General features: G+C 44.3%; 1 protein-coding gene across 1 annotated transcript; it reads left to right on the top strand.

The window, feature by feature from the left end:
* The first annotated feature begins 633 nt into the window (after positions 1-633).
* On the top strand, positions 634-3,350 carry kcnf1a (potassium voltage-gated channel, subfamily F, member 1a). Its single transcript, XM_072695822.1, has one exon. It carries the CDS (start codon positions 723-725, stop codon positions 2,157-2,159), a length of 1,437 nt encoding a protein of 478 aa, XP_072551923.1. The 5' UTR covers positions 634-722; the 3' UTR covers positions 2,160-3,350.
* The last annotated feature ends 15,344 nt before the right edge of the window (positions 3,351-18,694 follow it).

The following is an 18,694-nucleotide window of genomic DNA, read 5'->3' as shown; positions in this document are numbered from 1 at the left end:
AAAAAACTTTATCAAAACTGGATTAATCTCCTATATTCTATTTGTCTATTTCAACATTTCCAGATTTCTGCAATTCATAAAGTCATATTGTTAGCTAAAGCTTAAGGCTTTATTCTGTAATGTTAAGGTCATCCTGACTGGTAAAGAGAGTGTTGAGGGGGTTGCTCACACCAATGGTATCAGGTATCTTGTTTGGAAACAAGTAGAGAAGTCTTGATATGCAGTTATGTGGGATGCGCTGTGCGCTGGTGGTCTCTAGGGGGAGACGTCTCCACATGAAAGTGCAATACTGAGCCATGTGCGCAGTGGAGCACCAATTGTGGTGTAAAACGGCCAGCAGCAATCAAATTTGGACCCCGTTTGCGTTTTCGTTTGATATTGGTTAGAAAGGCAGAAACACTGAGCCTGAGACCTTATAGATAAGATTTAAGAGCCATGTGACCATAACTTTAATAATATATGATTAATAGTATGGAAATCTGTGCCTATTGAAGTCTCTCTCTCTCCCTCTCCCTCTCTCTCTCTCTCTCTCTCTCTCTCTATCTCTCTCCCCATCATCATCGTCACTGTCACCGTAAGGGTCCCTTACTTGGCGACACTCGCTTCAGAGTGCTCTCCAACTCTTGGCGCATTTCTTTGCTCGTTTAATAAGTGCTGCTCAGTGTGCCGCTAATAGTACGGACGCGCACGAGCGTTCCCTCTCGCGCGCGCTGCAGCTAAAGATGTGGGGACCGCTGAGGACGCGCCTCGGGGACTGGAGCGGCTCGGAGGAGAGCGAGGACGCGGAGGTGCTGGTGAACATAGGCGGCGTGAAGCAGGTGCTGCACGCGGACGCGCTAAAGCGCTACCCGGACACGCGCCTGGGCGAGCTGGCCGGCCTGTCCCCGCGCTGCCTCGATGAGGTAGCCGAGCTGTGCGACGACTACGACCCCGACAACGGCGAGTTCTTCTTCGACAGGGACCCGGAGGCGTTCCGCTGCATCGTGGAGGTGTACTACTACGGCGAGGTGCACATGAGGAGGGGCATGTGTCCGGTGTGCTTCATGCACGAGATGGAGTTCTGGCGCGTGGATGCCGAGCTACTGGACGAGTGCTGCCAGAGTTGCGTCCGCGAAGCGCGCGACGAGCTGGAGGAAATCGACGAGAAGGTGCGCGCCATGCTGGAGCGCACGGAGGAGGAAGGCACCGCGCCGTTGTCCCGGCGTGAGCGCTGCCGCGCCTTCCTCTGGAAGCTCATGGAGAAGCCCGAGTCGTCCCTAGCCGCGCGCGCCGTGGCCGTGACCTCCTTCTTCTTCGTCGTGCTGTCTTCGGCGGCTATGTGCGCGGGCACCGTGCCCGAGCTGCACGTGTGCTGCGACGAGGCGGGCCGCGCGAGCGAGCACCCGCTGCTCGAGGGCGTGGAGATGGCGTGCATGGCCTGGTTCACCGTGGAGTACGTGTTGCGGCTGGTCGCGGCGCCCGACCGCGCGCGCTTCGCCCTCTCCTTCATGAACGTGGTGGACGTGCTGGCCATCGTGCCCTTCTACGTGCTGCTGGCGCTCACGCACGTGGGCGCGCGCCTCGGCGCCCTGGAGCTGGCCGACGCGCAGCAGTGCGTGCAGGCGCTGCGCGTGCTGCGCGTGGCGCGCGTGCTGAAACTGGCACGCCACTCGTCGGGCCTGCGCACGCTCACGCACGCGCTGAGCAGCAGCGCCAAGGAGCTGGGCCTGCTGCTCACCTACATGGGGGTGGGCATCTTCCTGTTCGCCGCGCTCGCCTACACGGTGGAGCACGGCCACCCGGACACCATGTTCACCAGCGTGCCGCAGTCCTTCTGGTGGGCCGTCATCACCATGACCACGGTGGGCTACGGCGACGTCTACCCCAAGACCACGCTGGGCCGCTGCAACGCTGCCGTCAGCTTCTTGTGCGGCGTGGTGGCCATCGCGCTGCCCATCCACCCCATCATCAACAACTTCGTCAACTTCTACAGCAAGCAGCGCGCGCTCGAGAGCGCCGCCAAGCACGAAATCGAGCTCATGGCGCTGCGCTCCAGGGAGGAAGAGGAGCACGGGGGTAGGAGGCAGAGGGCGAGGCATGGGGCAGTGTGCACCTCTCACAGCTATGCCCACATCCCCTTACTGGAGGACCCGTCTCAGAGCTTCTCGGAAACCTCTTGACTGCTCCTGGTTGACCGATGCTGAGAAGTACTGGCCGATACCCCTGACGATTCAATACTACACTTATAAAGATGTGGCCAATACTGATTTCATACTAAGCTTTAAAATATAGGGATGTAACGATACAAGGATTGTAGGCCAACTCCAATATCCAGGACTACCTACAGGAATAGCTGCTGATACTGCTATTGAAACCCAGAGAGTCGACCGATATGACCTGACACTGATCCGATACTAAGCTTTAAAAAAGATAAGGCTGCGCTGATATAAGGACTGTGGACCAATGCCAATATCCAATATTTTGAAGTACATGCTTGCTGATACCTACTGACGCGATACTAAGCTCCAAAACATAGGTATGCACCGATATGAGGACTACGGACCAATGCCGATATCCAGCACTTTAAAGTATAGCTGCCGATACCGATATCGAAACCTTTAGTATCAGCCTATATTGCTCCGATACTAAACTTCAAAGCTCCCGGAAGCCTAAATCTGAGTTTTCTTACTGAGGATGTTAATCTGGCTCCTCAAGGCCCCAAGTCCCAAAGATGAAGAAATGTCTGCTGTATTTCACCAGTATCGCTCTCCTCTCCATGTGGAATGGGCATTCAGTGGGTCAGGCTTACGTCAGCATACTCCTGACAAGGCTTACATAGATCCACCCCTCTGCGCACCCTGGAGAGCTAAAGCCTAACCTGGCGAGTGAAAGCTCGAGTCACGACCGGGGGGAGGGGCTGCAGAACGTGCTCCGTCGTTCCTTGCCCACCTTTACCACAGAATTTAGTGGCCGGGTGCTGGGATGAACGGGAGGTCCCGATGCAGCACTGTAGCCAGGGAGATTTACGTCGTATGTGCCCCCCCCCCCCCCATCCCGAAAGCTCACTCCCATGGTTTTACCTATTCTCTGCCTCAGCACACCTGCTGCATTTATGGCCGATTATCTTCTGCATATGAACAGTGGACTGTATTTCACTTCCACGAGGAACAGAGCTTCAGACTGAGGATCAGGTTTTGCCCTTTAAATCCAGATGAATATAAATAGATGAAAGACCTGGTCCTGATCCAGGACCACCCGCTCTTACTCTGTGATGTCATCCAGGTCCTCCAGGAGAGGTGGAGTTCCCCTTTGAGTCGGGGTTCTGCTCAGTGTCTCTTCCTCATGCTTCTAGTGTGTCTTTCCTCAGTTCGGGGCTGTTTTTCTGTAAAAAGCTGCTTTGTAAAAATATCTGTTATGAAAAATTCTACACAAATAAAGTTGGGTTGAATTTTATTTGGGAGTAGAAAGCGAGTTTTTTTGTATGTGGTCAAATTCTGACCCAAATCACGCTGCAGAGAGTAATACTATTGTACTCAATATAGTCAGTACAAACCCTGCACTGTTATACAGCACACACACACACACACACACACACACATTTCTCACTAAGTAATAAAGTATATGTTTCTAATAAAGTGGCCAGTAAGAGGAAGTACAATGTAGGTGTTTCTAATAAAGTGGCCAGTAAGAGGAAGTACAATGTAGGTGTTTCTAATAAAGTGGCCAGTAAGAGGAAGTACAATGTAGGTGTTTCTAATAAAGTGGCCAGTAAGAGGAAGTACAATGTAGGTGTTTCTAATAAAGTGGCCAGTAAGAGGAAGTACAATGTAGGTGTTTCTAATAAAGTGGCCAGTGAATGGAAGTATAAAGTAGGTGTTTCTAATAAAGTGGCCAGTGAATGGAAGTATATGGTAGGTGTTTCTAATAAAGTGGCCAGTGAGTGGAGGTATATGGTAGGTGTTTCTAATAAAGCGGCCAGTGCGTGGAAGTGCAAGGTAGGTGTTTCTAATAAAGTGGCCAGTGAGTGGAAGTATAAAGTAGGTGTTTCTAATAAAGTGGCCAGTGAGTGGAAGTATGAAGTAGGTGTTTCTAATAAAGTGGCCAGTAAGTGGAAGTATAAAGTAGGTGTTTCTAATAAAGTGGCCAGTGAGTGGAAGTATAAAGTAGGTGTTTCTAATAAAGTGGCCAGTGAGTGAAAGTATATGGTAGGTGTTTCTAATAAAGTGGCCAGTGCGTGGAAGTATATGGTAGGTGTTTCTAATAAAGTGGCCAGTGAGTGGAAGTATAAAGTAGGTGTTTCTAATAAAGTGGCCAGTAAGTGGAAGTATAAAGTAGGTGTTTCTAATAAAGTGGCCAGTGAGTGGAAGTATAAAGTAGGTGTTTCTAATAAAGTGGCCAGTGAGTGAAAGTATATGGTAGGTGTTTCTAATAAAGTGGCCAGTAAGTGGAAGTATAAAGTAGGTGTTTCTAATAAAGTGGCCAGTGAGTGGAAGTATAAAGTAGGTGTTTCTAATAAAGTGGCCAGTGAGTGAAAGTATATGGTAGGTGTTTCTAATAAAGTGGCCAGTGAGTGGAAGTATATGGTAGGTGTTTCTAATAAAGTGGCCAGTGCGTGGAAGTATAAAGTAGGTGTTTCTAATAAAGTGGCCAGTGAGTGGAAGTATAAAGTATGTGTTTCTAATAAAGTGGCCAGTGAGTGAAAGTATATGGTAGGTGTTTCTAATAAAGTGGCCAGTGAGTGGAAGTATATGGTAGGTGTTTCTAATAAAGTGGCCAGTAAGAGGAAGTACAATGTAGGTGTTTCTAATAAAGTGGCCAGTAAGAGGAAGTACAATGTAGGTGTTTCTAATAAAGTGGCCAGTGAGTGGAAGTATAAAGTATGTGTTTCTAATAAAGTGGCCAGTGAGTGAAAGTATATGGTAGGTGTTTCTAATAAAGTGGCCAGTGCGTGGAAGTATAAAGTAGGTGTTTCTAATAAAGTGGCCAGTGAGTGGAAGTATATGGTAGGTGTTTCTAATAAAGTGGCCAGTAAGAGGAAGTACAATGTAGGTGTTTCTAATAAAGTGGCCAGTGAATGGAAGTATATGGTAGGTGTTTCTAATAAAGTGGCCAGTGAGTGGAGGTATATGGTAGGTGTTTCTAATAAAGTGGCCAGTGAGTGGAAGTATATGGTAGGTGTTTCTAATAAAGTGGCCAGTGCGTGGAAGTATAAAGTAGGTGTTTCTAATAAAGTGGCCAGTAAGTGGAAGTATAAAGTAGGTGTTTCTAATAAAGTGGCCAGTAAGTGGAAGTATATGGTAGGTGTTTCTAATAAAGTGGCCAGTGAGTGGAAGTATATGGTAGGTGTTTCTAATAAAGTGGCCAGTGCGTGGAAGTATAAAGTAGGTGTTTCTAATAAAGTGGCCAGTGAGTGGAAGTATAAAGTAGGTGTTTCTAATAAAGTGGCCAGTGAGTGGAAGTATAAAGTAGGTGTTTCTAATAAAGTGGCCAGTGCGTGGAAGTATAAAGTAGGTGTTTCTAATAAAGTGGCCAGTGAGTGGAAGTATATGGTAGGTGTTTCTAATAAAGTGGCCAGTGCGTGGAAGTGCAAGGTAGGTGTTTCTAATAAAGTGGCCAGTAAGTGGAAGTATAACGTAGGTGTTTCTAATAAAGTGGCCAGTGAGTGGAAGCATAAAGTAGGTGTTTCTAATAAAGTGGCCAGTGAGTGGAAGTATAACGTAGGTGTTTCTAATAAAGTGGCCAGTAAGTGGAAGTACAAGGTAGGTGTTTCTAATAAAGTGGCCAGTAAATGGAAGTATATGGTAGGTGTTTCTAATAAAGTGGCCAGTGAGTGGAAGTATATGGTAGGTGTTTCTAATAAAGTGGCCAGTGAGTGGAAGTATAAAGTATGTGTTTCTAATAAAGTGGCCAGTGAGTGGAAGTATATGGTAGGTGTTTCTAATAAAGTGGCCAGTGAGTGGAAGTATATGGTAGGTGTTTCTAATAAAGTGGCCAGTAAGAGGAAGTACAATGTAGGTGTTTCTAATAAAGTGGCCAGTGAATGGAAGTATATGGTAGGTGTTTCTAATAAAGTGGCCAGTGAGTGGAGGTATATGGTAGGTGTTTCTAATAAAGTGGCCAGTGAGTGGAAGTATATGGTAGGTGTTTCTAATAAAGTGGCCAGTGCGTGGAAGTATAAAGTAGGTGTTTCTAATAAAGTGGCCAGTAAGTGGAAGTATAAAGTAGGTGTTTCTAATAAAGTGGCCAGTGAGTGAAAGTATATGGTAGGTGTTTCTAATAAAGTGGCCAGTGAGTGGAAGTATATGGTAGGTGTTTCTAATAAAGTGGCCAGTGCGTGGAAGTATAAAGTAGGTGTTTCTAATAAAGTGGCCAGTGAGTGGAAGTATAAAGTAGGTGTTTCTAATAAAGTGGCCAGTGAGTGGAAGTATAAAGTAGGTGTTTCTAATAAAGTGGCCAGTGCGTGGAAGTATAAAGTAGGTGTTTCTAATAAAGTGGCCAGTGAGTGGAAGTATATGGTAGGTGTTTCTAATAAAGTGGCCAGTGCGTGGAAGTGCAAGGTAGGTGTTTCTAATAAAGTGGCCAGTAAGTGGAAGTATAACGTAGGTGTTTCTAATAAAGTGGCCAGTGAGTGGAAGCATAAAGTAGGTGTTTCTAATAAAGTGGCCAGTGAGTGGAAGTATAACGTAGGTGTTTCTAATAAAGTGGCCAGTAAGTGGAAGTACAAGGTAGGTGTTTCTAATAAAGTGGCCAGTAAATGGAAGTATATGGTAGGTGTTTCTAATAAAGTGGCCAGTGAGTGGAAGTATATGGTAGGTGTTTCTAATAAAGTGGCCAGTGAGTGGAGGTATAATGTAGGTGTTTCTAATAAAGTGGCCAGTAAGTGGAAGTATAACGTAGGTGTTTCCAATAAAGTGGCCAGTAAGTGGAAGTATAAAGTAGGTGTTTCTAATAAAGTGGCCAGTGCGTGGAAGTATAACGTAGGTGTTTCTAATAAAATGGCCAGTGCGTGGAAGTACAATGTAGGTGTTTCTAATAAAGTGGCCAGTGAGTGGAAGTATAACATAGGTGTTTCTAATAAAGTGGCCAGTAAGTGGAAGTATAACATAGGTGTTTCTAATAAAGTGGCCAGTGAGTGGAAGTATAAAGTAGGTGTTTCTAATAAAGTGGCCAGTGCGTGGAAGTATAAAGTAGGTGTTTCTAATAAAGTGGCCAGTAAGTGGAAGTACAATGTAGGTGTTTCTAATAAAGTGGCCAGTGTGGAAGTATAAAGTAGGTGTTTCTAATAAAGTGGCCAGTAAGTGGAAGTATAACGTAGGTGTTTCCAATAAAGTGGCCAGTAAGTGGAAGTATAAAGTATGTGTTTCTAATAAAGTGGCCAGTAAGTGGAAGTACAATGTAAGTGTTTCTAATAAAGTGGCCAGTGTGTGGAAGTATAAAGTAGGTGTTTCTAATAAAGTGGCCAGTAAGTGGAAGTATAACGTAGGTGTTTCCAATAAAGTGGCCAGTAAGTGGAAGTATAAAGTATGTGTTTCTAATAAAGTGGCCAGTGAGTGGAAGTACAATATAGGTGTTTCTAATAAAGTGGCCAGTGCGTGGAAGTATAATGTAGGTGTTTCTAATAAAGTGGCCAATGAGTAGAAGTACAATATAGGTGTTTCTAATAAAGTGGCCAGTGCATGGAAGTACAATATAGGTGTTTCTAATAAAGTGGCCAGTAAGTGGAAGTATAAGGTAGGTGTTTCTAATAAAGTGGCCAGTGAGTAGACGTACAACCTAGGTGTTTCTAATAAAGTGGCCAGTGTGTGGAAGTACAATGTAGATGTTTCTAATAAAGAGACCAAAGCAATATAAAGCTGATAACAGAAATATATGTCATGTCTGAATTATGAAATATTTAAATGTACTGTATTCATCTAATGCAGTTATACCATGCCTATGATCTAGGTTTGAAAAACATGTCCCTTTACATGAATTAGACATCAGAAGAACATATTTCTGTTGGCTCTCCTAAGGCAGGAGTCATGGATTAGCTATTCAACCTTGGCCTCCTTTTGACCTGAGTTCACTTGAGCTCAGGAGATTTGTTAATGGTGTGACACAATGTGTTAAACCTGACATGCATGAACTGCAGTAATAATTGAAATGCTGGAGCGTCTGTCAAACCCACCAGTCCAAATGTTGCTGTGTATTGTGAAAAGCTACTGGGGGTTATTTTGTTCAGCACTTTGCAAAGCTTTTAATGTAAGGTCTTTGAGCTGAGTTTTAGCATCCGAGATGTGTCACCCCCTCACTCAGAGTTCGTGAGCTGTTTGGGGGTGGAGGGGTGTTAAATTTTGCAGCAGTGCTTTGAGCGTCCCTCAGGGTCTGAGCCATTGCTGAACATTTGTCTGTCCCTGTGAAACAAGAGTGGACGAGGAGGTGTGAGTGCGAGGTCTGAGAAAAGGCCGGGAATTTTGGTTGGAGTTGCTTTGTGCATGAGTATGCATCCGTGAGCGTACCACGGGAGGGGTCAAAAGTTTGGACACACCTATTAAAAACTTTTTATGGTAAAGAAATAAAATATCCCAAACTCTGAAGTCATTCAAAGCATTGAACCCAACTTTTTTCCCATGCTTGCAACACTCATTGCCATGGTTACGCTACCACAAATAAGCCACACCCCTTTCTGTAGTGATGCTACACCCAAGCAAGGATATCTATGGCTATACCACACCACAGCACTTTCCTTAGTTCACTAGTTTACTGTAAAATCACTGGCAAATAGTGGCGTTGCTTTTGTAGTAATGCATTGTACCATTAATCTCCTTCAATAATACATTCACAAAAACAATATTCACATGCACTATATGTCCAAATGTTTGTGGACACTCCTACGAATGAATGCATTCAGCCACTTAAAGTTGCACCCATGTCTAGTCCCTGTAGAGAACTAGTGCCTATAGGACTCTTGAGAGCAGATGAACATTATCCTATTGGCACCATGCTGCCTAATGCCAGGTGTGGACCAGAGGGGTATAAAGCCCCCCAGCTTAGAGCTGTGGAGCTGTGGAACAGCTGTGTTCTCTGAAATGATGGATGGTGCTCCATCCCATTCTTTTGAGATGAGTTGGGGAGTTGAGGAAGAGGTGGGGTGGTGATCACCATCCAACATCCTGACCTCACTAACACTTTTGTTGCTGAATGCAATCAAATTCTTACAGCCATGCTTCTCCAAAATCTAGCAGAAAGCCTTCTTCCCTAGACAGTAGAGTCAGTCACTCCAACTCTATTATTTTAATACCCTTGAGTTTAGAACACACAGCGAACGACCTGGTGTCCCAATACTTTTGTCCACTGAGTGTATTATTTTAGCACGACCTTATTAGAATTTCAATAAAAACAGACCGTTTGATGCATGCACCAGCTTTAGCATCTGTATCTGTATTCCAACAGGTTAGAAAAGAGCTCTGATGCCAACACCACATTTCTCGGTTGCATGCTTGAAGTAGATGGCTCTGGTCAGGTGACCAGCTTCACCACCCACCTCCAAGTTCACGTATGAAATGAAGACAACCTGTAATTTCATTTACGGCTCAATGTTAGCAGCTCTTTCGGAACCTTCCACCTAAGGTCAAACCTGGGCTTACCGCCGGTGGGATTAAGTGGGCTAAGCCTAAATTATTAGATCAACCTGTTTTTGAGCTTAAATAAAACCCACGTTCAATCGAGGGTGTCCAAACTTTTGACTGGCGATAAGTGTGTGTATGCTAAAAGGCGAGAGCTTCTTTGTGTGTGCTTGCGTGTGTCAGTGGCTGCAATCTGAGATACGGCACTGAGCTGGCATGTGGGCGGACAGACGTGTAGTCACTGCTAATAGCAAACAATCAGTAACCCCCATCAGCCCACGCTCCTCAGTCTCTTACCACACACACACACACACACACAAACCCAGACCCAGCAAACATGCAGCCGCTCCTAAATGAAAGCATTCTTTAAGACATTTCCATAAACGCTCTCTGCCTTTCTTTCTCATAAGGCAATGAGGCCGCACGAGCCCTGCCTATCACTCCCACTGCCGTGGACCCACAGCAGACGAGCCCTGGCACGCTCTGCCTATGAGACCACCACCTAAAACAGTCTGTCCAAATCCTTTCTCCTGTCCTAGTTTCACATGGATCAGTGTTAGGTTACACCACAGACATAGTTTCCACTGGGGACAACTTTTCAAAATCCGGTTCTGCCTCGCCCCGTTTCAACGTTAGCTACAGGTTGATGGGGAGAGTCTGCTCTCACTGCCCAGCTGTTGTAATCCTAATGATAAAACTATGGCCAAAGATTGACTGATGAAAATCCATGCAATGTGGACTAAGTCAGCCGGCTTACTAAATCCGAGCGCACATTTTCTTCTCAAATTCTGAAAATTATATATGAGAGCAAAACCTTTCCTTTAGCTTCCCTTCACACAAGGTCTCTGGGGATGCAGTGATTTAATCCCACTATTCCTCAGATAATGATGCCCCTCAGTGGGCTACCTTTACAGCTATGCTACACCCATTTCCATACTTGTGCTACACCATTGGTTATACTACTATTTCCATGGATGTGCAGCACTCCACACATTTCTATGGAAATATGAGGCTCACTTCCATGGTTATCATAGATCCATTCCTATAGTTACACAACACCCCATCCCAACTGTTATGCCCATCGTTAGACTACAATAATTGCCATGGTAAATTGACATCCTCTTTCATGGTTATGCTAGCCAGCGGTTACATTGCATCAGTTTCTATTGTTATGCTACACCCATTTAAATAGCTACGATAGACTTGCATCCAATTCCATGGTTACGATACATCTATTTTTTTATAGGTATGCACTATAAATATGCTATACCCATTTCTGTGTTTATGATACACCCATTTCCATGGTTATGCCAATTAATAAATAAACATTATCAGAGTAAATATGATTATTTTATTTTTATATTAAAAGTAGATATTTTCAACTTTTGAGTGAAAAACTTGAAAGCAAAAGGCCCCTGGGTTGCACACAGAATAATGACCAGTGAACTGGGAATCGGTGAAAAATGCCTGGCTCTTCACTGCCACTTTTAGTGTAGAAAAATGAGCCACCCAGGCCAGTGTTGCTCCCTGTCCCAGGTCCTGAGATCGCTACACATGGTTGACATTCTTTCCTGCTCTTAACACAGCCGGCATCTAAAAGCCTGGATTAGCCACTGAAAGAGGTTTTATTAAAAATACTTAAAAATTATTTCTGGTGTATTCTCTCACATGGATGCCAATCATACGAGCCGCCCACAAAAGCCTCCATCTGCATGTCTGCTGAGCAGACGGCTCGACAATGACTAACATATTCAAGCCTAATGGCCACATTACAGTGCACCGCTTCATTTGAATGCACAGCGACACAATGGCAGCTGTTAAGACTTAAATGAGAGGCTCAGCATGTAATAGAATAGGTTTATAGAAGGTAAGTGAGGTGAGGATGAAGCAAGTCCCAGCCAGGAGAAAGGCAAAGTCTTCAGTAAGAAAACCTCAGAAGTTGTTCTTTACATTGGACCAATAGAAAAGCTGCAAAATGACTTTTTACACTGATGTCCATTGAAAGCTTAGCTTTTCCCCTATTCCTGTAAACTAATCCGGGCCTGACCTTTACTGACATCTACTACACTCTTACTGACAGCTACACCACTCCTCTATGAGATGCTTGCATCAAACCATATCTGCGTGCTGTACTGCCCCCCGACTACAGTGTCCGCAATACTGAGACTACCCTTCATTTATTTAATTGCCAGTGCCACTGCAGTGAAAGCAAGCTGCTGGTGTTTTTAGAGCACAGGGGTCAGACCTTAACATCATATTTGGAGAATGACACAGAAGAATGCTGCAAGGGCTCTGTACAGTACAGTACAGTCTGTGTTTTTTGATCACTGTATCTGTGGATCAGACATATTCCAAGTGGCTTATGGAATCACAAATCGACAGAACTAGACATGTGGATAAAAATGAGGCCTTAAGAAACCTCTAAAATCAATTTTACAATTTTAGGTCTTTAGTTTTTTTAACCTTATCCTTATTAAAACAGTAGACTGGCAACATTCAGGAGGTAGGATGGGCCCCTTAAGCACATCATATTCTTGAACTACATGTACATTATGATATAACACTAGCTAACTCACGGAGGCCGTAATTCGTCTGTTAGCATTGTGTCATCTGCATGCTTAAATCACACTAGTCTCAAACCATCCCAAGGAGGCAATTTTATAGACGTAGGATACCAAATAATGCTGGAATCCACTTAAACAAGTCTGCAAGTGTTTGACGCCCTCAGCATGCAGTTAGTACCCTGCTAACAGATAGACATGGTCCTAAAAGAAGGAATACGGTCCTCATGAACATCACATCAGCGTCTAATGCAGAAACCCTGCAGTTCGTAAAAGTAAGTTACACTCCCCACCTGTAGGGGAAGCATTTTAAACTGTTCATTAGAACCTTTTATCAATACAAATTTAACATGATAACGTGATAATACTACAACCCTGTATCTTTTCCCCACGGTGAACCAGCTGTCGTCCAGCTGAAAGCTATGAGCTGAACAGGGCTAGCATAGTAACGTTAGCTGAGGTAACCTGACCTTAGCGTTGGTTTGTTCGTTTACCAGAAGACTGGCTGCCTTTCTCTGCGTACACTGCAAGTCTCATGTGATCTACCATGGCTTTCTGTGTCTCCATATGGCTTCAATTGAATGTAGTACTGGCAAAATGTCAGTGAAGAGTCATGAAGCGCCTATGGGCTAACATTGCGAACGTACGTGTCAACTTAATGTTAGTAGTTTAATCTACCGTTCTCTCTTTGGTCTTTTTATTAGTATCTGCGACTTAATGACATTTTATAGAATTCTGAAGCCAAATAAATATATGTAATAGAAACACTGTACATCAAGTCCTTGGATGACACTTATACATTTGTCAAGCTGTGTAACCTGATGTACATTTATATTTACATTTACAGCATTTAACAGAAGCTCTTATCCAGAGCGACTTACAGAAGTGCTTCACTGCTTACTCAGAAAATACCCTTAGCTAGTTTGTATGGGTTAGGATCCAAAAGATTCCTCTAATCTTAGATTCTACTAAATACAGAGAACAGTAAGGAGACCATAATGTTGGTTTGAAGACAGTGAGGGACTCTGCTCTTCCACCACTTGGTGCCAGGACAAAAAAGCCTGGACGCTCGTCTTCCGTGGATTTTAAAATATGGAGGGTCGAGCCGAGCCGTACCTGAAGCTGGATTAGTTCTAGGTGCAGATCGGCTTTTGACCACTGCCATCAAGTACGGAGGGGCTGGTGCATTCTTGGCTTTGTAGGCCAGCGTCAGGGGTTTGTATCTGAGTCTGTTAAGTGTAAATATTGTAGCCAGGTAGCTACTTTCAGCAAAACACCAAAAGACAAGCATAGCTATTCAGTGCATTCCCCAAGTTTAAAAAGATGCTATCTTTTAGGGTATAATCTTTTCAAGGGCACGTAGAAAATTGCCCCCTTTGTCCTGTGTTTAAGGCCAGTGAGAAAAGCACAAGTGCAGAGGAGTGATGATTTTTTCACAACAGTAGCTATGCCTCTGAATATGAATGATGGGAAACAACATGAGGTCTAGGTTGAAAAACAGCGAACCTTTTCTTTGAGGCCAGTGAGTTATGAAGGAATTTCGCAGTTAGCTAGCTAATGGCTCCATGGCTCAGTTCCATGATTTTGCCTCATCCACCGCCACCCCATTAGCTAAAGGATAGACGGCGGCCACTTCGTGAAGGACAATTTTAATATCCCACGCAGAGACAACTGAACAAATGATGTAATTATCAGCGAAGCTTGTTCCTTCGAAAACATGAATGACAGGCAGGGGCCTACAGGCATCTGCAGTTTGTGTTTACATTCGGATCCAGAGCAAACCCTGCCTGAATAAAAGTCAGGATTAACTTTTCAGTTGACAAGGACTTTTTTTTTATGACACAGACCATAAAAACATGTGAGTAATGTTCTTTCATTTTCAACCACTCTCTCTGGCTCAACCTGCCGTAGTTTACCGTGGCTGCATTTCTCATTCTTCTCATCTTACACATTTTTACAGTCTGCATGCTCAATAAATCATAAGTGGTCTAATTATGGAAATTGGCCATGAGTGACAGAGCATGGGGCTCATAAAAAAAAAAAAAAGAGCGGCCGTGTGGTTGATTAATTGTTGGTAGCTATGAAAGCAGCCTTTTACTTTTTATATACTTCTACCCATATGGACGAAGTCCTAAAAACTACAAACCTCTGATTCATTTCCCATCTTGAATACCGAATATTACAGTTATTGTATATAAATACTTCTTCTTTATATAACTAGTATATAACTAAAATACAGCACATACTGTTTGATATATATATATATATATATATATATATATATATATATATATATATAGTTCTTTAACTTTTAAATAATATACATACTACCTGAGCATACTGTCTGGTCAACTGAGAGAGAGAACAAGAGATACTATGAGAGGCCAATTGTGGTCTCCTGGACTTCTGGCCAAGGATGGCTGTGGCATCACTGAGGAGCTTATACGTTTTTTAAGATGCTATAAAAGTACTTGACTTGGAACGCTGGCCATTTATGGTGGTCATGCTCATGCAGTCTATTTCAGATGCTATGATTCTACACAGAACCACTGCTTTTAATAAAGAAATCTAAGCTTGGTCTTGGTCACTGTGCTCTAAAAATTAGCTACTGTATTACATAATCAACTTCAAACTTATTTATTGACATTTTTTTCTTAAGCTGCTAAAAAAAGTCACGTTTTAAACACAATTGAACCCCCCCCCCCCACACCCCACCCCACGATCTATCCCGCAGCTTTATCACTCAAAACCTGCAGGCAGCACAGGCCAGCGCTCCTTTGTGCTCTTTAACGGGAGTCTCCAGTTTGTGTCCAGTAAAATCAATCCTGCCTGGGCTTCACATAAAGACTATTGATGTCTCTATATAACACCCAGTGGGACTGGACACAACGCAGTGGGCAGATAACGGAGAGTGGGGCTGAAAGCCACACAATGCTGAGAAGGATTCTCGCATGACGTGAAAACACACTGACACTCACACCCTCACATACATCACAGGTTGACTATGTCCAAAGCCCTTCCATTCACAGGCTGTAAAGTTCTCTTTCTATCATCTGCTGTCCCATCAGGTGATTGTTTTGGCACCAGTAACTGCTGCAAGGACAGCCAAACACACACGTACACACACATACACACACAATCACAAGCCCTGTAATACTATCTTGTGTTAACAGAATATGGGGGCTGGGGTGGTTACATTTTCTAAAATAAGTTTGGAAACATTGGGCATCAAGGTCACAGAATATGTGTGTGTGTGTGTGTGTGGTGTAAAAAAGATTTATGACGTGACAGTCTGGAATTGTAAAGCACGGTTTGGAACTGGACAGTATAACAGCCTCTCTTAGTAAGCTTTTATAGTGTGAAATCACATTTAGGCAGTAATTAACATTCATTCATCAGTTATTACTTTATTTAGAATACAGAGCACCAGTCCATCATGGGATATCACACACACACACACACACACACCATAACATGTGTTTTTGGAAGGTGGTAGGAAACCACAGAACAAAGAGGAAACCCAAGTGGACATGGATAACACACCAATTTCCTCAGAGAATTGACCAGACCTAGAGACTAGCAGGAGAACACTGGACAGCTGAAATGGCTTGCAGGAGAACACTGGACAGCTGAAAGGGCTTGCAGGAGACCACTGGACAGCTGAAAGGGCTTGCAGGAGACCACTGGACAGCTGAAAGGGCTTGCAAGAGACCACTGGACAGCTAAATGGGCTTGCAGGAGAAAACTGGGCAGCTGAAAGAGCTTGCAGGAGAACACTGGACAGCTGAAAGGGCTCGTAGGAGAAAACTGGGCAGCTGAAAGAGCTTGCAGGAGAACACTGGACAGCTGAAAGGGCTTGCAGGAGAACACTGGACAGCTGAAAGGGCTTGTAGGAGAACACTGGACAGCTGTAAGGACTTGCAGGAGAACACTGGACAGCTGAAAGGGCTTGTAGGAGAACACTGGACAGCTGTAAGGGCTTGCAGGAGAACACTGGACAGCTGAAAGGACTTGCAGGAGAACACTGGACAGCTGTAAGGGCTTGTAGGAGAACACTGGACAGCTGTAAGGGCTTGCAGGAGAACACTGGACAGCTGAAAGGACTTGCAGGAGAACACTGGACAGCTGTAAGGGCTTGCAGGAGAACACTGGGCAGCTGAAAGGGCTTGTAGGAGAACACTGGACAGCTGTAAGGGCTTGCAGGAGAACACTGGGCAGCTGAAAGGGCTTGTAGGAGAACACTGGACAGCTGTAAGGGCTTGCAGGAGAACACTGGACAGCTGAAAGGACTTGCAGGAGAACACTGGAAAGCTGTAAGGGCTTGCAGGAGAACACTGGACAGCTGAAAGGACTTGCAGGAGAACACTGGACAGCTGAAAGGACTTGCAGGAGAACACTGGACAGCTGTAAGGCTTGCAGGTGAACACTGGACGGCTGAAAAGACTTTCAGCTGTCGTTTCTGATACCATGGTAATTGCAACTGCGTTGTTTGGCTGCAGAAAAGCACTAAGCGAGCAGGCAGTTGCTGAATTTCCATGTAAAGGATTTTGTCAGAAAGACACGTCAGACCTGCTTTGGAAACAGAAGTTGCGATGAATGTTTTATGAATCAAGGTAAAACATTTCTTCCAGTGTGGAAAAGGCTGCAGCTGAGATATGGATACTGAGAAATGAGATGTCCCGCTTAATGGTTATCATGAGAATAAATAAATAAATAAAAACATAAACCAAACAAAATAAACCCATAAAAAGGTGATTCTTCGGACAAAGCACACACACAGACAAACTAGTAATCAAACACACACTCTGTGCCCAGGGAGCAGAGAGGGTGAAGTGGCAGCTTGCCAAAGCCAGGGGTATTGAACCCACAACCCTGTCATCAAGCTCTAACTGCTGAGCCACCACTGCCCCAAGCTGCTCTGGGTGTAACTACACCAAGAAAGGGTTTCTCAAGATTTGTGGATCATGTGAATTTTCAAGGAAAAGAAGCTAAAGGTATTATCCTCTGCATTTTACCCATCTGTGGTAGTGAACACACACACACACACACACTAGTAAACTAGGGGTAGTGAGCACACACACAGTGGTGGGCAGCCAACTCCAGCGCCTGGGGAGCAGAGAGGGTGAAGGGCCTTTCTCAAGGGCAGCTTGTCGAGCCTGGGTATCGACCCCACAACCCATCATCAATAGCCCGGAGCTCTAACCGCTGAGCCACCACTGCCCCTATAGCTGCCCCTATGACATGGTCTTCAGGCTGAATCTGTAGAAATTTCAGTGAAAATGAGCAGATTATGTTAGTTATGTTAGTACAAATAACATAACATTGTTCTGCTCTGCTTCTTGACATTCACTATGAGACTATAAGAACCAAACAAAGTGTAAATGTGTGAGGTGGGAGTCAAGGGGGGCAATGGCTTCATGACCACATGCTGGTGTGTGATTATAAAAGTATTAAGCCTATCGATCATTAAAGGTGTACTCTGAAGACGGCCACCGAACGCAGTTCCTGCAAGTCATCCATCAAGGGCTTGCCTACTGAAAGCAAAAAGTGTGTGTGTGTGTGTGTGTGTGTGTGCATGCTCGACAAGGTGAACTGTGCTGAAGCCATTTTGGCGGCGGCAAGAAAAATGTTAGTGCTCCAAAAGAAGGGAAACCATGATAGAGTGCGATATGAAGAAGAGGTCCAAAGCTGGAGCAAGGACAAATGCTGTCAGCTGCGGTCAGGAGCTTGTGCTCCAGTCAGAAACTGACAGCTCTCACAACAGGGTTTCATTTTCATAAGTAACCTCCCCACGAGAGCAGCCTGCACTAAAAGAGTTGTAAATCTCCTGCTCCGTCCCGCTGTCTCTCTCTCTCTCTCACACACACGTACTGACTCATTCTGTCTCCCTCACACACACATCTCACTCGCCTCAGTGCCTTGCTTCTGCTCTCAGACGGCCAATGCTAGTCACATTACTGCCCCATAACACACATTAGCTAATTAGCATTCATCTGCTAATTTATCAGGTAAATTGGACAGGATTTGATAGAACAAAATAAAAGAAAATGAAAGAGAGTTTGGGATATGAGCTCCTTCAGAGTGATAGAAATGTCTGGAATTATATTATGTGCCCATATTGCCAAGATATCATATTTTTTTTTTTTATATTTTTTTGCTGCTGCTGCATTTCTTCTCCTCAAAGTAGCTTCATGCTGCTTCATGCACTGTGCCATATTACTTCATCCGGGACCTGTGACCTCTGCTCTCTGATGTTGATGTCTTCAGAGTTTACGGTCATGCATGTACATATGAAATATGAATAGATTTGGATGAAAATAAAAAAAGTCTAAAAAAAAAAAAATAAAAATAAATAAATAAAAAATAATAAAAATAAATAAAACGCCTCCTTTTTGGAAATTTTCAATTTATGATTTAATGCCAACCAAAAAAACTTGCATTCATAGCAAAGTCAGTACACAGGTGGCCCGGACACTTCACTTTTACAAAGAAGGTAGTGCCACTGAGGAAGACCGACGTCAGGAGGCCAGGTAATTCACACTGCCTGCT

The sequence above is a fragment of the Salminus brasiliensis genome, chromosome 1 (assembly GCF_030463535.1).
Source record: "Salminus brasiliensis chromosome 1, fSalBra1.hap2, whole genome shotgun sequence".
In the NCBI taxonomy this organism is placed as follows: domain Eukaryota; kingdom Metazoa; phylum Chordata; class Actinopteri; order Characiformes; family Bryconidae; genus Salminus; species Salminus brasiliensis.
This window is presented reverse-complemented; position numbering and strand designations above follow the sequence as displayed.